A 21,670-nucleotide genomic window follows, 5' to 3' on the forward strand; every position below is an offset into this window, starting at 1 on the left:
TGTACTGCTCTAGATTTTATTGCATTGTAACTCCTATGTAGATCTCAGTTTAATTGTGTTAGTTTTAACAGCATGCTCTATCTCATGACCACCACCTAGTGCCCTTCAGTCTGTGCGCATTATTATTCATGGGCTTGTTAACTGAAACGGCAGTAAACATTGCAACTGAAAATGGGAACCTTTGGAAAAACAAAGCTGGAATTTAATTTGCGTGAAAAATAGAGCAATAAGGTTACAATTAGAGAAATAAGGTTGCATGCAACTGCATCAATCTTATTATTTATAAAGTTCTGTTTTTATAGAGGAAAATTCAGATAGGATTGAGGGCAGGAAGTGCCAGCTTGAATCGAATCACTGAAGACCACTAATGTGTAAAAACTGTGGTGTTAAACTTTCATAAACCAGTCCCCACCACTCTGAATCAGTGAACCAATCAAAATGCTGAACTTTGGGAGAGGAGTCAGAAACCAATGAAATGTTTCTGATTGAACAGGATGGACTGATGTTGTGAATCCAGAAGACATTTTGACAGGAAGAACCGCTGCATAACCAATATGGAAAGAAAAGAACTGATGAAAACTGATTTCTAACCAGGGATATGTTAATACAAATATCAAATCTATGCTGAAAAAGATAATGTAGGAATATGTAAAACAAAGCAGAAATCTAGGGAAAGTAATGTGTTGTGATTTAAACCATATAGCCTGTTCGGTAACACTTTAAGATCAGGGATGTACAATTTTTGAAAGAAAGTTCTTGTCCAAGGGACAAAATGTTAAAAAAAAAATGTACTTATCCCCCTGTGATCCCACCTCACCTCAACAAATGTATAACATACTTTAAGGAAATGTTCTTTTCAGTGTAGTTTGGAATGCATTTGCTTGTAAATATAAGTAACATACTATGACTACAACTACAATAAGCAATACTGGGAGTTCTTCAAATATAAAAATAGCTTCTGCCTATTTTTTTTCCACTCTCTCTATAAGCTGAATTCAACTCCTGATGTAGAGGTGATTTAGTTTGTTGCATCACAGATACGAAATCAAAGCCAACTATCACTGCTGCTTTGTGGAATTCTGATTTTTCTTGACGTTCTTTCTGTTTAGTAAGTGCTACCCCAGATTTTTAAAAGGACTTTGTATTGTTTTTCTACCAGAATGCATGCAATATTTACAGTAGGCTCCATCTATCAAATTCTGCAAAGACAAAATATTTTTTCTTTTGTTTAGTTCTATGATAAACTTTTTTTTTTAACAGTCTACAACATTTTCCAGCTGTTATTCCTCATCTAACGTCTTGTCCCATGATGGCTCACTGGAACACTGCTGCAGCAGGGTTATCCTGGTTTCCCTGATTTTTATTTTTATTTTTTTATGGGATGGCAACATTCTTTCCTTGCACTACTCTCACTGAAAAATAAACACATAAATGAATTAATATATAAACACATTGCCACGAGATTTACAGTCTGTACTTTATTTTAAAATAATAAAATACTGTACAGATAATCTCATATATAATCATTTCATTTCTATCATTATAAACATATTTGTTAATCTTCATGTTTTAATAGGTTTCACAAAATAGATGGATTATGCATGCCCAATAAATAACTAATATTGCTTTTTTTTTAATATAGTATTTAAATCTAAAAAATATGTAAAACAATATGTAGGTTAACAACACTAATTTGCTAATTTACAACAAACATAAGCAATACCTTAAGATTAAAATTTTAGTCTGTGCCTTGACAGAGGTTTCTTTGTAACCAATAGAAGGTTTTTCCACAGCTAGCCAATCAGAAGTGACAGGGGTGCACACTCCTGAAAAGACCTAACTTTTTGTGCGTATTACTTCTTCAGTTACATATTAATTCGCAATACTCCAAGCTCAAGTTATTTAAAATTCTGCAACTGGAGAAATGAATACACTTTAGGGCTTGACTTCTTTATCAATGTATCCTTATCTATAGCAAAGATACAATGTTGCTCCTACCTTGATGTATCTTTCCATTTGAGGGTACACTCTCCAATTGGCTAAGAAGATAGACAGGAAGGTGTTGTGTGGGAAGGTTGTCATGACGACGTGCGTGACAGCAGGAAAGGAGAAGATCTTGAAGCCATACTTCTCGTAAAGCTTGAGCAGCTCCTCGGAGGGCTTCTCCTCACCCTCGCTCAGGACACTGCCAGCCAAGTAGCGGCACTTCTCCGCAGGCACCTGGAACACACAGCAACATTATTGCTCCTGCTACATCAGTGGCCTGGATACTGGCAATCTAACAAAAACAGGCGTAAGTTAAGCATGGAAAAGACCTCATCTCTCAAAGCTGAAAAAGAGTTAAAGGAACTTAATTTTTCTGCACAGGAAAAAAAAAAAAATCTAAAAGTTTACAAAAATGAAATTTAAAAAAGTGTTCGAGCACCCCCTGCTGGTTTGTGGGACTTGAATATTTTGTGTATGTTTTTGCCACTCAAATTACTTTCCTAATACAGTGAATATTTATATAATTGTCCGTTCTTTGAATATAAGTAAATAAATGTTTCTATTATTATTGTACCAAAGAAAAAACTCCATAGACCCAAGGATTATGCATTTAACAAAGGTCCACAGCAAGTGCATCACAATTGGAGAAGCAATTCTCAAATGATATGCAAAACTCTAAAGCAGCAGGCAGAAAGGCAGTTGAACAGACATACAGCTTCCATATACTCCAAGATGATGACACATTATAGAAAACTTGGGCTAATGTGTTAAAGAAGGTCATAAATCTTGAAAACTGTATATGCCTATATATATATATATATATATATATATATATATATATATATATATATATATATATATATATATATATACACATACACAAATACTAAATACTATACTCCCCAGCTTGGATAGGCATTCCAATCGAGGGCTAATACCCAACTGCATCCGAATATAAAGTCATTAAGAGAGAAATGGGCCACATGCAATAGCTTGTAGCTTCAATACCATCGCTAGCTTTGAAGCCTGCATTACACAGGGTAAAATGCAAATGTAGATTGAAGCTACATCAGTCAGAGTGAAGACAGGCTGCAGACAGTAACACATTTGTGAACAACAGTAATTTTCAGTTGAGAGCCTTTTTTGCTAAAAACTGTCTCTAAGGAAGAAAGAGTTAAAGACTTTTTGAATGATAAAAAAGAAAGAATAAAACCTAGTCTGAAATCAAAGTCATTTTCTCTTTTTTTTTCTTTCTTCACAGGTAAAAGCAAAGGAGGCACTCTTTACGGTGCTCCTTTCATCAGAAGAAAGGCTGTCAGCAGATGGCATTTCGTCGCATATGCTCTACAGTGCTGACAGTCTCGAAACAAGCTGCACATTCTCATAGACTAATTGCTGTACTCTTGCATTTCTCTCCTGCTTAGGGGCTGCCATTTTATATAGCTCCCAGTGACAACTAAGTCTTACTTCTGTCGTCCAGGTTGTTACTGCACTTCATTCTCTCACGCATTTGACAACAGCAATCTCTTTCAATTAAGGTGATTACAGATGTCATGGTGAAAAATATGAGGTATCATACCATATTATATATATATATATATATATATATATATATATATATATATATATATATATAGTAGAAAGGCATAAAATTGAGTATCATAAATACATCACACTATCAAAACCTATGCAAAGCAGCCATTTTAGTTTGGCCCTCTCTGTGTGGAAGGTTCTCTCATGCATATAAATTTCAAGATTATAGTGGAAAAAGGTCAGGCTACATATTCCAGATCCAAGTAAATTCCTGCAGATGAAAATGCATGCTATCACTGGCTGTTGATGCGACATGTATTTTGATGTTCCCTTTCTTCAAATTGATGACATAATATTAAGTTCAAAATAAGAGCATTGGAGGAATGTAACAGGAAAACGAGGGCCGCAGACTTCAGTGTTCCACCTGACACTAACTGAATATTTTTCAAGTGAAAAGCTTATTTGCAAAAACATAGAAGCAGTGACAATTAATTTTAAAAACGTCAATGTGTGAGTTTTTATTTATTTATTTATTTATTTATTTATTTATTTATTTTTTAAACATACATGAATAAAACTGGATTCTATCACAAGAAATCTCTTTCAAGGCAGCACATGCTCCATTACAAAGAACACTAAGATATGGTGAGATGGGACTCCTTCTTGAGGACAGGGCTACTCAAGTGCTGGACAATACTTAGTAAGTACAATACAGTAGAGCTCCAAAGCAGACATGGCCCAGCTTTGTCTTATAAAGCAACATTTCTAAAGACACGAGCCTCTCCACATGATTTTTTTTTTTTTTTCAGAATGTCTTTTAATCATTAAATAAAATGTTATACATAATCAAAGTTTATTAAAAAAATAATAATAATTTAAAATACCTGGAAAAAAGAAATCCCATACTAAACGCTAGTGGTATAAAGTTTCCAAACTTGTCTTTTGTTCTTGACTTACAACATCCCTGCTCACATCATTTTAACTTTAAGGGCTCATCATCCGCAGGACCTTTTGTTTCTCTGGTTATTCCTTTACTGTAGTTATGTGCATTTGTTGAGAAATGAAGTGCATGATTCCCCTACTGTTAAGAGACCAGGCTGTGGAGGTCATTCTTCATTAGCAGACTCATAACACCATTTTAATTGTCTCGTTTTCTATTGATACCTGTTCCAGAGTAGCTTCTGGCCATCACTCGCATTGCAGCAATTCCCCATGACCCTTTACGACCCTCAGGATGGTTGAATTAACACCACAAAACAGGTTCTTCAAAGCCAATGCATCAGAATAAGTGACATTACAGATGATGCTACCACAAGTTCTCATGTTTCACAATCTAGTATGACAATCTTCTGTCTGTCTGATCATTTTGGACAGAAATGACTGGTGTTTGTATCTTTGGTTAGACAAGTCAACAGAGGACAAGAGCACACAATAAAACCTTTGAATCGCTGACCTTTTAAAATAATGTCAGATGAAGACATATCACCTTTCATCGTGATGTCCAAGCTATAGCAGGTTCTGGATATGACCCAGTGGACTTTAACTCAGGTTAAAAAAACCTTGTACTTGTTAAAGGCTGTTGCTAAAATAAGAACTATCAAAAGTATCTCTTACCCGCTACTTTATTTTTATTTTTATTTTTTAACAAGTCGGTTCTCAGCAGTGTTTTCTCACCTCCCACAGAGATTCAACTCAACTGATCAGTCAGCACTGACTAAAGATCCATAGCACGAAACATGGCCCTTGATACGGTAGTGAATCACCACTAGCACATACTGCAGAACTCTTTTTTGTCAGATAATAGTATCCCTTAGTGGAGACCATCTATATATAGTAAGGCTTTGGTAAGCTGCCCACAAATTAAATATATAAAAAACGTGAATTTCCCAGAGACACATTTATACAGTTTAATATGTGAGAAGAAACCATAACACCCATTACAAAGCACTCAATTTTAGCAGTTAACTGTTAACTGTGTTAACTGTCTGTTGTATTCCTGCATATTCTCGGTGGGTATAACCAAGCATTGTAGCATTTTGATCTTTACAGAGAGAATAATGGAAAGGTGTCAGTGAATTGTCTGCACATCTCTTCAATACAAAGCATTTGTATTCTGTATAACTAAAACATCAGCTCCTAACCATGTTTTGTCACAAAAGCTTCCCTGCCAGAGAACTAGTGTTAAACAAATCAACATTACAGTGTTTATAATAATTCAAAAACAGGCAACACTTCTGGTTCATGATCTCCTGGCTAGGGACTGTACAGCCACAGATGGCACACAATAGACTGAGCATGACAACATAAAACTGAAGTCTGGCCTATCAGTGAAAGCAACCTTCTGACCATCAACAACCAACAACACAACTCCGAGCGCAGGGAGGAAACTTCTTGTGGAGTGACAAATACCTCACTGCAAGTCATTCAAATCTCCCACAAAGTATTTTTTCTGTGCCTCTTACACAAGCAGGGCTGTTATTACTGTGACCGATTATCTGTCCATCAAGAATAGATTCTTCACTCGCAGAGCGTGCACGGGCATAAATCAGGGCGAAGGGAGGTGGCAAGTTCAATGCGCTGTCAGCCCGGCTGAGATCAATTAGCTTCTGGGTGGCAGGGAGCTTCATTCAGGGGGAAATGAAGAGTAGACACTTTGATGAGATCTAACGGAGACGCATTGATAGCAACACAGAAAAAAAAAACAGATACAGGCAGGCCAGGCACCACTGCCGACAGTTTATTTCTCTCTGAAAACACTAAGCAGCAGTGTTTTGATGCTTGTTCGGTTCTTTTCCATTTGTTTCCACAATCATATTTCGGGTAAGCGATTAATGACAATCATGGTTTATTAATATCTTTTAGTCATAAAGTTTCAGAACTGCAATATCTCCATCTGACCAAACCTTGGTCTATGGTCAGATAGCCCATAATATTTTTCTTTCAAGCAGCCCACATTTTTTCTACTGTTCTACATTTCCCAGCTAGGTTTAATTATTTAGTTTTACACAACACAAATCACTGGATACACTTTAACATTTTAAGTAGTTTATAGCATATGTGCATTACAATGTACTTGCATTTTTCAAGTATCCTCAATGCACCTGTTATAGCATTTACACAAGTGTGCCACCAAACAAGGTATTTTGGTATTTGAAGTCAAATGTGGAACAGGTTCATCATGATTAGACAAGTGGTTTCCAAGATATAGCCTTCACCAGAGTAATTAGCAGGTTACAGAGGGTGAGGAATTAGAATCTGGGGAGATTAGAAGCATGGAACTAATAGGCATTTTGAGTGACAGATGCCCTGGCATTTTGGTAAACTCTGCCCTACTGTTTAAAAAAACATAATCCCATTAACACCACAGTCAGCTCCCTGTTCCAATCGACCGGCTCATAGAAATCCCATTGCACATTTTTTGTCATCTGTTTGTCACACAATGCAAACTACAGGGAGGATCGTTTATTGAATCTTTTTAAAGAAGCTTCTGTAAACAGTGTTGATTTTGAGTGAAATGAGATTTGCTTTGCAGAAATATCTAAAAAACCCATTTCCTGAATACAAATATTTATGAAAAAAGTAGCGCTTGTGGGCAAACATGGCCCTATGAAGTTCATACGAAAAAAATTCTGAATTTGTATAGAACCTCTCATCTTTTACAGAAATCACATTTTTGAAACAACTATATTATACAATTAAATCATTAATAATACATAATTAGCAATAATACACAACTCAAAGGGAATTATCAAAGATGGACTAGTAAGTAATGGGTTAGACAGCTTATTATGTCAATGAAGACAAGAAATATTATTTTACTTTAGTTTTATATCTATTCTCCTTGTGTTTTGTATGGTACATGCTGTCAATCAAGCCAGTACTCGGAAGCGACGAGGCAGTCACTACAGTAGCTGCCATCAGCTCTCGCTTAAACAGCTGGCTTTTTGACAGGGAAACAGTGCTCCTCATGCTTTTAGATCTGTGGGATCTACTAAGTCCCTTTGTAAAGACACCTGTGCAGTGCCCCGGTCACAGACGGACTACCACACAGGCAGCATCCCAGAAAAAAAAATCTACACCCAAGAAAAATTAGCACTGTCATCTGGCAAGTTACCCTGCTTTCCTTGTGGTTATATTGTATCAGAGTTTACCATTTTTTGTCTCTTAAACAAAGATTAAAGAGTGAAATTTAAAAAGGTAAAAGTTAGACCCAAGACCTGAATGCCTGAGGCAATCTCAGATTTAATGTTGACTTATGCAGTGACACTTAAGGGAAAGTTCCCACTGTTAACAATGACTTCCCTGTTGGCCGAACATGGGTATTTTCTAGTTAATTAAGCATGGAAGCCTTTGAGTATTGTCATTTGTAATTACTTGGAAGATTATGCTGGATGCTAAAGGCACTGAAGAGACTTGGATGGATTTCAATTTGCTTTCTCAGAATGGTGTTGCTGCACTTTTTTTGTTTTTGTGGCTTGGGGTCTACAACTATCAATGATAAGGATCCCAGTGGGGGAGGGAGATTTAGATATTAAACACAAGTGAACTCAGCCACTGCTGAAAGTAGAAAAGAACATAGACATTTTAAAGCTTTTAAGGGTGAACTTGAACTCACACAAACTCCAGTTTTCATTATCATTACAGCAGATTAAGATTTTGGAAAGTAAAAGTACCAGACAATATAACAGAACTTAAATTTCAGTAGAAGCGAAGGTGTGTGGGATTTCTCTGATCCAATGGCCGAGAGAACTGTACTCTTTTCACCCAGGAGCTCCACAACGCTTCAGAAAGCTACTGACCCCTTGACAAAGAACGAAGGCCAGCCCGGCATCTTAGCACAGCGCTTCACTGCTCTGACTGTAGGACACCCTGTACACCACATGGTCATGCCTTTGGGGACTCCCATATACCTCTATGTTAAGCTTTACTTGTTGATAATGACAATTGTGCTGACCTTACATTGCATTGCACACAGTACACTAGTCACTGAATTAGGTTGTCCAGATTCTGACGCTCATGTTTTGATCTCGATTAGACACAGTGGCCCACTATAGCACTCAATGGATAAAACTATAAAAAGGTAACATATAAAGCCCAATGTAAAAGGTCCCTTAAAAAATAATAAAGCATTATTTTTGTCAATCTCACTGTATCTTTCACGTTAGCTTTGCCTGGTGCTTAATTATTTGCACATTTGATTCCTTTATAGGTCCTTTATTCTTCCTGTTGTAGCCAGGTCACTACCAGCTCAAGTGTTTAAAAAGGATGCCTTCCTCACATTGTAAAGAGAAGTATGCTGGACACTGCAGCTGGATTAATATAGACAATCTTCAATTCATTTAGTTTGTTTGGATTCCACAGCATGAAACATACAAGGCTCTGAAAGTGACTGGCAAGTGCAATAGCCCACTGTGCCAAAAAAGTATTCAAGACAGACTAGGACAAAATGTTACTCTCATTTTCCAAACACAGTACTCTCAAAGCCATGCTGTGATTGCTGGCCTTCATAGATCTCATGCCCAGACACCTAGCTACAGGCTACTTAGTAAACCTGCACACCAGGTAAAATGAATAATTATCATACAATCCTGTCAGTAGTGTTTCCCAGGAAATATAGCACCTGTCAAAACCAAATAGATGCCTGCTGGATATTACTTCTCTGAAACCATTCTCCCATTACAACCCAAAGTGACACCACATCAAATATTACAGCCATGCAACATATACATGTTTATGTATGAATCGTCTCTGCGGCTGTCCATCAACTCCTGAAAGCTTGTCAGTCAGAAGTATATTGACAGAGAGTTCTGTATGGGTTCCTAATTAGACTGAGGCTAGTATATAGTGGATGTGTCATGCTCTATCTCATACTTGTTGTTCACCTGGGTAATTCATCAGGTGAGCTTGGTTAAAGGACTATATGAATGCAAGATGTCCCAATATAGAAAATAGGCCGGATTTATGTGTTGCACTATAGATCATGTGCAAAAACAACAGAATAGGTAAATCAGCCACCTTGTATGCTTATTATTCTGGAACTAAACTGGGAAAGGATACATTTTTAAAAAGTAGCTTCAAATGCTTTTTTTATGGTGTTTGCAACTATTCTGAAGGGGTTCTGGGTTCTTTTACTCTGTTTTTTGAGAATTTATCATTTTTCTTTACATCTGCCTTTAACTAGCTTTGAACTTGAACTTTGATCTTGGACTAACAGCCTTCCCCTATTCCACTCAATTCAAATGACAATGTAGCCCCACCTACTCTCTCTGTATGTAGTCATACAGTTTGGCAGGCTTAGGATGCCCGGGCAAGCTCAAAGCCAGGTAAAGACAGATTCAGATAATATACGATACGATAACAACCTGTTTTTGTTGAATATTTATCTATTTAAATATAGCAGAGGGATCATCACACTTTGTGTAGTCATCTATTACTGTGTACCACAGCTCTGAAATGAAAAAAAATAGTGGCTTTGAAATCCAAGAGCCACATCTCATAGTATTTGCGGTTATGAACTGAAGGCAGCAAACAAACATATTTCATATCTGTAATAGGAGCTTGAATTAACCAGGGAAGGCTTTCAGTTGTAGTTTACTCGCCAAGATCATTTTCAATAAAAACAAATAAAACATGAGAAGAACAAAAGTGTGTTTAGTGTCTGTGTGGGCAGCTGGCAACACTGAATAGCGTGACTTCAGAGTGCAAGAATTTCACAAATATTAATTTCAAAATATCCTGGTTTACTTGAAATGAAAATGAATTGAGCACCTCAATGCCACAAAAGAACATCAAAACATTTTGTAAACGTCTTTGTGTACAGAGACAGAGCTAAAGTTGTACAGTAAATGAAAGCAGCATGAAAATGCTACTGCTACACCTTTGTGAGGAATGAATTGCCAAATGTAATAATGTGGGTAAAGAACAGTAATACATTACGGACTATATTACATACTGAATTGTACATGCATAGTTTAAAATACCGAAAAAGCAAGAAAGATAACCCACTCTACAGGCCTGAAAGCTTCTTTTTTTTTTTTTTTTTTTTTTTTGCAGATTTCAGACTTTGTGTCTCTGTATAAATTTAGGCTTGAATAAATGTTTAATTTCCCTCAAACAGTGTTGCTCTTAAGTTGTCTCTTGTCTTCACAGCCCCAGCATAGGCTGTGGGCATATCTTGCACATCATTGGAGAGAAACGCTCTCAGGAGACAAGCAGCCTTGGCAGACATATTCTTACTTGCCCTACATGGGGAATATGGCTGTGAGAACTATGGCACGCTTGAAGGGCAGCTTTGTATAGATATCAATTTCACAGCATGAGATATGACAGAGAAGCAGAATAAAAAGATAGACTTTAGGCAGAGTCGCACATGGGGTTGCCACCACAGGCTCCCTGAACCATTTCTTCTTTTAAATGTGAAAAACAGTCCCCGCTGCTATACAAATTACCAAAGTAACCAAGCACTGGGAAATGTTATTCTTATAGTTACCATTATTTCAACAGCTGAATCCAGCACAGACGGTGAGAAGGTTAAAGCCATTTGTATATGTGATATATGTGCTAACACACCGATGATGCACCCCCACCAGGCATAAAAATGTGTTCTTAATTGGAAAGTACTGAGGTTCCCTTTAAGTTTCTTTTCAAATCTGAATCTTAAACTGGAACAACACAGCCCACACAAACTCAGTGTTACTGCACTTCATCTTACTGCCTGCTCATCCTCTGCCTGTCAACAGGCTTTTCAAGTGAAAACAGGAACGTGGCGGCACAGATCGACTCCTGCCAACGAGGTGCCAGGAGCACTAATGTATTCAGCGCTGATGATGTCATCGACAGGCCTTCAAAGAGAGCTGCGTTCTCTCAGATCTGTCAATCAGAGAGGGAGTGAGAGGGGAGGGGTGGGCTGCCCCTGGCTCAGCTTGTCACTGTTGACCCGCGGCCGGCTCTTTGAACCGAATACAACAACTTACGGGGGTGACACTGATCCCTCTGGAGTGATCCGCAGTTAAAAGTAGAACAAGGTATCCATGGCAACTACCTTGATGTTTTGACGATGCAGTGCTCCAGAAAGGTGTGTAGTTGGTTGATAGTGCTGGAAACTAGGAGCATCAGCAATATACTTGTACAGCAGTCCTGCACAGAGCCGATATCCAGATTATGATGCTATACGGAAACGTTTTGGTATGTCCAGTTTCATTTCATTTGAATTCTCAAGATTATTGTATTTAACCAGAATGGTCTAAATGGCTTCATTTCGTAAATGGGGAATATTAGAAAACTCTGCTGTACTAATAGATACTCCATTCTATGTATTGTACATTTACTGACCAATACTATATAATAAAAAAGAGAATATGCATCAAGTATTTTTTTTTTTAAAAAAGACAAGTTGCTCACTAAATAGTGACTGTCTTGTAAGAGTTACAACTTTTAAAACATGAAAAAAAAAAAAAAAAAAAATGCTCAGCCATTTCATGGTGCCCCAGCCTTTGACCCCCAGCATTACTGTACACCACAGTCCCAACATACAGGTATGTAACCCTCAGGCATTCATTACCTGCTTCTATTATCACTGTGTTAGTGTTCAGTGTTCACGTGCTTCATCTCCTACAAGCTGGTTTGTAGAAAACTGATTCAAATCTTGCAACTGCAAAAATCGGAGGGAAAATGGAATACACTTTTTTTTCTAACTATATTACAACAGCTAGCGTACAATTCTACTTCTTTGATAAGTCATTTTAATTATTAAAGGTAAATAAGTGACTGTCTGAAGCGCTCTGAAATATTCCTCTGGCTGTGTCTTTGACCTTGATAACAGTATCAGCACTTGCCTCCTGCACCTTCAATGAGCCTCAAGCACAACGGCAATTAATTGCAATTACTCAATGTTTGCAAGCAGAGCTTAGGATTTAGCAATTAAACTAATTCTGCTTGAGCAAGGGCACTGCGACTGCTACACAAAGAGGGTTTTGATTGCAGTTGTGGGAGTCTCAGTTCACACTGAAGGAAAATGTGGATTGGACCCTGAAGTCTTAATCCCCCGTATTTCAATATTTACGTCCTCCACATAGATTGAAATTAGAGGTCGGCACAGGAATCTGAAAACCCGGATACCTGTCGGGTTTTAAATTACCCTACCAGACCCGGGTCTCTTTTTTACTACCCAGGTATCGATTTATTCATTTGAGAATTTAAAGAAAATGTAGAAAATATGACAATACAGTTGTAAGCGTGGGTCTCTGGCTGGCATAATAAAGACAATGTTAAAACAAGCTTTGCATTAAGCCTTTTCTTAACTGACAGGATAGCAATGTTTTACAAAAAACAATAACACAGAGCGAGCGGCAAGTACACCTCAATAATAATTATCGAGGTGACTGTTCTTCTCAGGAACTAAATCGGAAATAAAGCAGCACCCTGGTTTACGTAAGTGTGATCCATTAATAATAATAACCGTGAGCCTTCCGATATGGAATGCTATATCTAGTTATTGCGAAGATATAGTTTCTCACCAAAAAGATCAAATAAGCAGCATTTATTTAAAAATACATAAGCAAATAAATAAAATTAAAATAAAATAATGTGGAGCACATTAAGTAGATGTGCTTCCTCTTTTGAATGAAACATTTCCTAGGCAGAATTTGCAAATTCCGTTTTCACCTGCTTGGTGAAGAAATCCCACCGGATGCTTTGCTTGGATACCATTGTTATGTATTCACAAGATAGAATTTAATGACCAAGAACGGCACTTTATTGTTATAACCAAACAGAAGCACATGTCACACTAACTAATTTGAGACTGCCGTCAAAACCCAGCTGGCTCTATTTACGGTAGCTATTGTGACAGTCCATAACGTAATAGCGGTGCTGTACTATTGAATATAACAGCCATGCTAACAACAACAGCAGCGGTAATAGCGGTGTTGTGTATTATTGAACTAAACAGCCATGCTAACAACAACAGCAGAATTGAGTCTATATATATATATATATATATATCTATATATATTCTATTATGAATACTTATATATATATACTATATATATATATATCTTAGGACGTCGTAGAATCCTGCAGCATGAATGTATTTAAACAACAAACAACATTATGCATTATTATTATTATTATTATTATTATTATTATTATTATTATTATTAGTATTAGGATGTTTCCAGTACTGAAAAAGGTTACACAAGTCTACAGATCTGAAGGGACTAAATGTATATGTATTATATAGTATTTAAATATGTATCATGCACTGAAAACATTAATATATGTGATTCATTTTTATTTATTTTTTTAATCATTACCTGAAAAAGATCTGGGTACCCGGTTTTGGATTTTCTACCCATGCCGACCTTTAATAGATTTTTTTTATTTTTTTATTTTTAACATATCCAGGGTTCAATTTATCAAAACTTTTGGGTAGGGTGAGGGTGTGTAGACCCACCAAATTACACAAGCTGAACAAATTAACATTCAAGTAAAATGCACCTTTTCAGGTTAGCTGATATTATTAGCAGTCTTGTTTTATCATCTGAAAACACACAACATGCAAACTGCCACGCTAAGGAACTCATGTAAAGTGTAAGGCAGAAAAAGTGAATGAAGCATTGATTTGAGAAGAGATCTTCAATGGTTGAACAACCTGGTGTAATTATTAAGAATGCAATGTCATGCACACAAAAGCTCCAGCTATATGAATATTCAAACAGGCGCTGCTTGAAATGTATATGGTTGCAAAAATGGCACTGTTTGCATTCGTTCATATGACAGAATTGTTAAAGTTATTATGCAAAGGAAAACAAAGCAGAAATGACATCTGAAATGAATAACACACACACACACAGTGTTTCTACAGTAATTGGGACAAATCATACTTCTGTTTTCCAGCTATTTCAAAATGAAAAATAAAAAAAGACGATTGTTACTGCTGTGCATGTGTTAAAATAATATGTTGCTATCCTTCTGTGTCCTGTACCCTTCTCGTCTATCTTACAATGCACCACGGTGAAAACCAAGCATACACACATATAAGCTAATATGTCATGTGTAGAGTGCCTCTTTATATATAAGACATGTTATATTGTGCAATTTGCTGGCTCATTGACATTATAGTAAAAGCTAAATTATATGAATAGCTTCATTATCAAAGACATTCTCAAACTGTACTCAGGAAACCACTATTAAACAAAATGGATGCTCTGCTTGTTTTCCGATAAGAGTGCACAGATGGATAAATCAAGCCTATGTATTTTGTAGGAGCTTCACTGGCCTCCAATAATGAACTCTAATTTGAAAATGAAATTAAAAAAAAAAAAAAGTTGAGAAGAATATTTATTTTCTTTTACATCAAGCCCGGGACCAGCTGAACAAAACAAGATGTTGGAGATCATGAGGGAGTTGAAATGGAACTTCTGCTAAACTTTGGACTTTGGCCCTTCTCTGTTTACGGCCACAAAGACGTTATATTTCCAGCTGCATTGCTGGACACTAAACCAAGACAAACATTCAGAGAGGTGCTTTCCCCAGATGTGAGCAGGACACTGCCTTGCAGCCTTCGACCTTGATCTACCATTTATTTTGATGAAACCACGTCATGTTTTCAGCCGCGGGCACATCTATGTATTTCTCAGAAGACAGAGGGCACGCTCATTTTGCTTTTTCTGTCTTAACATTTAACTAAATACTTATTCCACAATGTAAAATAAAATGAAATAAATGTATATAAGAAAATGAACTTAGAAAAAACTGAACGTGTCTGTGCCTCTGTCTGTTATGTTATTTTTACCATAGAACTCTGCTGTCAATGTTTAATCTTCAAGGACTTCACTCTTACATGTGCTGGACAGTATACCCTCCCATTCTTTTGTTTGCAAAAAATACATTTACTTTATAACGGGGTATTTTTGTTAAATGTTCAAAACTTACCCTGTGTATACTGTTTAACAGCAGATATGAATTTTAAACGTTGATAAACGTTGATCTTTGAATTTAAACGTTGATCAATAACAAAGTTTTTTTTTTTTTTAAAGTTGCTTGACTTGCTGCTTCTGTATGGTTTTACTGCCACACAGTGGTGAAAAGTTATCATGTTTTCTCATTTTTTTTCATAAAAAAACTTTTCAATTTACTAATTTACATTTGCTGGGAGGGTGGAGCAGAAATTGTTTTGTTCTTATTTGAATACAGATCATCTTAATAAGTACAATATGCAATATTATTAACAAACATTCTGTATAGACTAAGCATATCACGTTACTTAACACTTAACATTTTTATTCCTATCACAAGGCTGCAAAATAAATAGTGATAACGCAGGCAGTGATTCAGTGTTCAAACACCTTCCTTTTACTCTGACAACTCAATGAATTCAGAACTCCCTCAATTAACCCTTTCAAGTTTGTCTGACAAGAGATCTCACCATGTTACTGTCTTGCAGAGTGCAATCAAGTAGAGGTCTACAAAAAATTAAGGTGGTCAGACAGTGTCACATTTGGTGTTGTTGGGAAGTTATCATCTTGTTGAAGAGATATAATTGTAATATACCCATACAGTTTGCCACTATTTGATCTTACTATGCCCCATACACTAGCCCACCAGGAGCATCACATGCATTGTGGCACACATCATATCGCAACCTGCACTTTGCAATACGTATCTAACTGTGACGTGTGTGTCATTACACCCCTGGTCAGCAGTATACTTCAGAAAACCAATTGCTAGGTCTCTATTATTCAATTGGACACAGAACTCTTTTGCCACTACCACTCAAAAGATCACAGATAAAGACACTCTCAATGTCACAGAGATAATGAAGTCCCCCAACACAGCAGACCAGTTAGTGTCGCAGCCTGTGTAAGACACTAAAAAATGTCACTAAATATACTGCAGTATGGCTGTCTTTATGCAAAGTGTCGACAGACTTAAAGAACAACATTGAAACGTAACTGGGAAAGCTGATCCACCGACTGCGAGTAAAATCACTGTGTGTCACAAAGTGAAGAGAGGAACGGCTGGGCATGAAACTGACTGGGGAGAAACAAGCTGAAGGCTCGACTCTAGGGAACATACAGAGAAACCTGCCAGCTACTGGGATAATATTCTACAAGCCTTGAAAGCAGAATGAGTCTTCTACACTCTTCAGCAGGAATAACTGAGGTTCAGAGGCAAATCATACATTTTTAACCAGATCTCTCAGAGCTGACCCAGACAGGATGAGATATGCAAGATGTACACATCCATGGAATGTCAGTTTTTTACTGTATTTATTTTTTATAATAAATTATAATATTATTAATCTATATATATTATTTATTATATTATTATTAGTATTATTATTATTATAATTATATATATTATATATTCCGATATAAACGTAGGACTCGATATCTAAAAAAAAAAAAAAAAAAAAAAAAAAAAGGCATAATACCACAGTAGTGACATCAAAAAGTGATAATTCCTCTAGAGGAAAATATACTTGAACTTTGACCCATTCAGCTCCTCGAAACCATCACTTTCAATTCAAATGTATAAATGTTCATTAAATGAGAAAAAGATGTAAAGTCGGTCCATTCGTATCTCAGAGAAACTGGAGAAACGGATAACGACATTGAACGTCTGTACAGCACTGAAACACCCCGTTTAAAAAAAAAAAACAACACAACTGTACTGCTGAACCTCAACTTCTTTAATATTACCATCACAAGGGTATCCGTGTATTATAAAAAAAAATAACAGATGGGCCTCTTCAGTGAGTTACAGGAAAACAATTCCATCTCGGGTTTCTGTGACAGTTTATAGATTACTCAACCTTCGGTCCCGTAATTTATGACAGCACAGAAACCCTAGCTGAAATTATTTTCCTGTAACTCAGCCCATCTATTATATATATATATATATATATATATATATATATATATATATATATATATATATATATATATATATATATACATAGACATAGACATACACTCACACACTCACAATTTGAAAATGGAAAACTGCTGTGTCCCAAAAGGTACAAAATCAAAAATAAAAAGGTAAAAAATCGATTATATCAGGACATTTCAGACTACAAGTCCTTCTAAATAAATTACACACACACACACACAAATGCAAGCACGCACGCACACACACAGATTTAAACCCTGTGGCATGTCTCCAGTAAGATTGATTACAGCACAGCAGTTAGGTACAAGGAAGCAGCATTTTAAAATAATCTACAGAATGAAGCAGCCAAGAATAAAACAAATATTCAGCACAATACTAAAGGAGTCAGGAGAAGGTCACAGCAAGACATTTGATTGTTAAAGCTTTGGTGGCTCTTTTTAAACTGCGTTTTATAACAAAAGATGTCCGTTATCCACTAAAACAATAACACAAAAATGAGCATTTGTATTGATGAGATTTAGAAGTCAACATTTATAGGAAAAAAATAAACCACCACAAAAACACAGATAATAACAGACATACATGCTACATAGTCTGCTTACAACAATTTAACACAAATTGCAGTAATGATCCATGACTTGTCTAGGGTATTTGGAATGCTACTATTCTACCAGCATTGAAGAAGCAGACTTCTCTGGTTAAGGGAAATGTACCTTTAGAGTAGGTAATAGACTGAAAACAGGATGTAAGATTCGGACTAAATATCTCACACTTGTCAGATACTATAGAAGGTGTCATTGCAAGCAGGCCAGACTGACGCCATGTCTGAGACTGTTGATCACAATCCAAACCTGCCACTGAAAACTCAGTATGCAAGTACTACAAAAACCTAAACGTGGAGCATATAACATGATCACTCTGACATAACTAAGAGTAGAGTTTTGTATTGCAAATACAGATATGACAACTACTGCAACAGTGTTTGAAAAGAAAACTGCAATTACTGTAATTACTTTGTAAACACAGTCAATTAATTTTTTTGCACGACAAATCATTTTCTCTTCTTCGAATTAGTACTTTCAACACATCTGATTTACGGTTTTTATTTTAAAAAGCCACAAGAAGGTGAAATTGATAAAATGAACTATTGTATGATTTCATTTGTTGTGAAGCGATTGTGGCAGAAGTTATCAGCTCTCTAGAGTGTGTTCATATCAGGTCACATGACGCACGACATAGCAGGCCTAACCGCATCTGTAGCAATGGTAAAGACCACGAGAAAGATTAAAGATTCCGCCTTAAATGATGTGGGTCAGTTTCCATGACAACTGATACTGTACTGTGGAGTAGTACAGACTCCAGACTTTAATATAAACTCTGAAAAACCCAAGCCAATCATTCACACCATTCAAACACTTAGATTACAAACAGAAGTCAAACCTGCATGTTAATGACATAGAAATCAACTTATTAGACTGATACTGGATCACATAGAGAAAGAACTTGGTGGTATAAACCTAAAAATAAGTACTATTTTCATCCCTAGAGATTGATTACCTTTGTAGTAGCAGCCTTGGAAATAACACTTGTCTCTTATTTTACAGAAGTTCATGTTGGCCACTAGAACTACACAAACTGTGAGAGAGGGGTGTTCAACTATTCAGCAACAATACTGAGAAAGGAAGGGGCATGACAGTGGATGTCAGTGACTAAACAAGGTGTGCATCATGGCAGGCCACTGGTGATCCTGCAACAGCAATGTTTGCAGACAACACACAAAGGAAAGCACTCCAGTCCCAGCCACTCATGAGGGACTGAGCTCGCAGACAATGTATTGTGACAAGCAATTACCTTGCTACAGTGGCCCAAACAACAGAAACCTTCACCACTTGACAAGACCTGGACTACTCAGAAAATGTTACACGGGGTGGGCTTCTGTATCGTCATTTTATGGCCAGTCCTTATATCTTTGATCTTGAATTTATCATTTTTGGGAAAGCTGTTTTTTTGTTTGTTTGTTTGTTTGTTTGTTTTTTTACTGTGTTATCCTGATTCTAATCTCAGTCACTTAAGCACAGCACAGTAGCACCTCCTCCTAAGTGAATGCTCTTGTATCGTTGCCACCTTTCCTCCTAAGCTGCTTTTAGCTAGCCTGACTGCAACCAGATTTCACACTGGCTGAATATCAGAGTGTATTTTTATAACCTAAACAGAGGCAGATGGAAGGTCAGGTCAAATGTTGTTAGTTAGAAGGTAATGTTTTCTCTGATCAGTCATAGTAAAATTACTACAGTGAACGAATGTAACTGTTGCTTTAGTCACGAGCAACAGTGTCTGACTGGGTGCCACTGATAAACAGTCTGCAATGCAATGAGGAAAAAATAATGCATTTCTTCAAAACCTCAAGATGTCTTGTACGACGGTATGCTTTTAAAAACTAAAAATAAAGATTAAGTATATGAAGAGGATTAATAAATCAGCCCTGGATGGAAACGGTCACTTGGGTTAATATAATGTTTTAAAACATGGCTGTATTTAAATCTGACCACTGAGATCATTAAAATATACCCTACAGCAAAGATAAATCTGGCTTGACCAGCCACTGGTTAATAAGAGACAACATCTTGCAGTTTTTAATATGTGAAGCCCGTTTCCATCTGCAGATTTAAAACTGACATTTAACTGAAGGGTTTGTCAAAACAGTCATCCTGGGACTGTCTAGAGAGTATGTCTGCAAATCTGTTTGTTTGCTTCTTGTGGGCGTTGTCAAGGAAAATGACTGAGGCTCTCTGGAAAATCCAAGCACGCTTTATTGCTCAGGTGGCATTGCATTGGTATACGCATAATAATACTGTATGCAAATCAGTAAATACAGCGTTAATATTATTGTTATGGATGTGCTTCTTTTTTTTTTTTTTTACCTACTGCATTTTTATCTAAAATGGTGGCATTCTAAATGCCACTGTTTAAAAATGATAAACAGAACAAAACCTGTAATTTTACCAGCTTTTGAAAGACAAAAATACACTTAAGAGACTCATACACATTGCAGGAGAGTCCGCCATTCATCAGTATGGCTCTTAGTCAAAAAGAACAGTCTAGAACGTTAACCTGACACCTATAGGTGCCACCGACAATGTCAAATATTGATGGTTGCTACAAAAAAAGGACACCATTGTACCTGGCTGTGTTTTAAGTTTTGTTTTTGTACTAACCAAGGTTTTAACATGAGCACTGCTTTGCTATTATCCATTTTCCACGCATGCTAGTATTTACATTTATTTTTTTCTCATATTTTTATTACAATCAGAGTCAACCAAAACATACAGTTTCTCACAGTACAGTCCAGTACAGTTTTCAAAAATGGAAAAGAAACAGAAAACTTCATACCATGACACGGTTTAATATATACACTGCTGTACTAATTCCACTGGAACACTGATCTTTAAATCCAGAAAATAAATGCAGACCAGCCATGCAAGCAGAAAGGACCTATTACAGTTTTTTCCTTTGACTCAGCCAGCTGGATCGAGACCACAAAAAGCAGCCAAATTCCCATCTTCCTGTCCTCTGTTCTAACCACGAAGTCACACTGCCATGAATCATTAAAATAAAAATAGAATTGAACACAAGACCTGGTGCAGTATGTTTATTTCACAGAGTTTGCCTAATCCAGTTCAGCCAGAGATCTGTGCTTAAGGAGGTGGCGAGAGGGAGTAAGTGTAATAACAGCAGCTCTGAGCTCCTGTTAGATCCAGCACAGCCATCCCTAGAGTGGGATTTAGGAAGTGGGCTGTGGAAGGTCATGTATCACGATACTCTATCATCAAAATACAGCCAGTTGTACAGCTGACATGTCACACAACATTTGTCCTTCGTCTCTCCTATGTGTTTTGCCACTCCAGTTTTCTCTGTGATGCAGCAGTCAGTACACAGATTATTTTTTATGAGACAGGTTTTACATGGTAAAATAAAAAGAATCATTAAGCAAGATACAATGTAATTTTCTTTTACGGTTGATTGAAACTACCAAAATGCAATTTAGAGGGTTCAACCACCTCCAACAACTGGAGGCCAGCGCTCTAAAAGTGGCACACACAGCTATGGCCAAATGTTTTGCATCACCCTAGAGAATTAACTCATTTTACTTCACAAAGTCGAATGAAACCTGCTGAATAATGTTACGCTAACATATTGAATTACATACCGCTTTGTAGCTTTCTATACACTTAACAAAAAACTGACAAAAACTGAA

General features: G+C 36.7%; 1 protein-coding gene across 1 annotated transcript in view; it reads right to left on the reverse strand.

Moving 5' to 3' along the window:
* The window catches only part of LOC121298182 (testis-expressed protein 264-like), a 91,501-nt gene that overhangs the window by 67,235 nt on the left and 2,596 nt on the right, over positions 1-21,670 (reverse strand). The window contains exon 2 of the mRNA XM_041225117.1: positions 1,999-2,220. Coding sequence (XP_041081051.1) covers positions 1,999-2,220 — 222 coding nt within the window. The remainder of the gene's footprint in view (positions 1-1,998; positions 2,221-21,670) is intronic.

The sequence above is a fragment of the Polyodon spathula genome, chromosome 23 (assembly GCF_017654505.1).
Source record: "Polyodon spathula isolate WHYD16114869_AA chromosome 23, ASM1765450v1, whole genome shotgun sequence".
In the NCBI taxonomy this organism is placed as follows: domain Eukaryota; kingdom Metazoa; phylum Chordata; class Actinopteri; order Acipenseriformes; family Polyodontidae; genus Polyodon; species Polyodon spathula.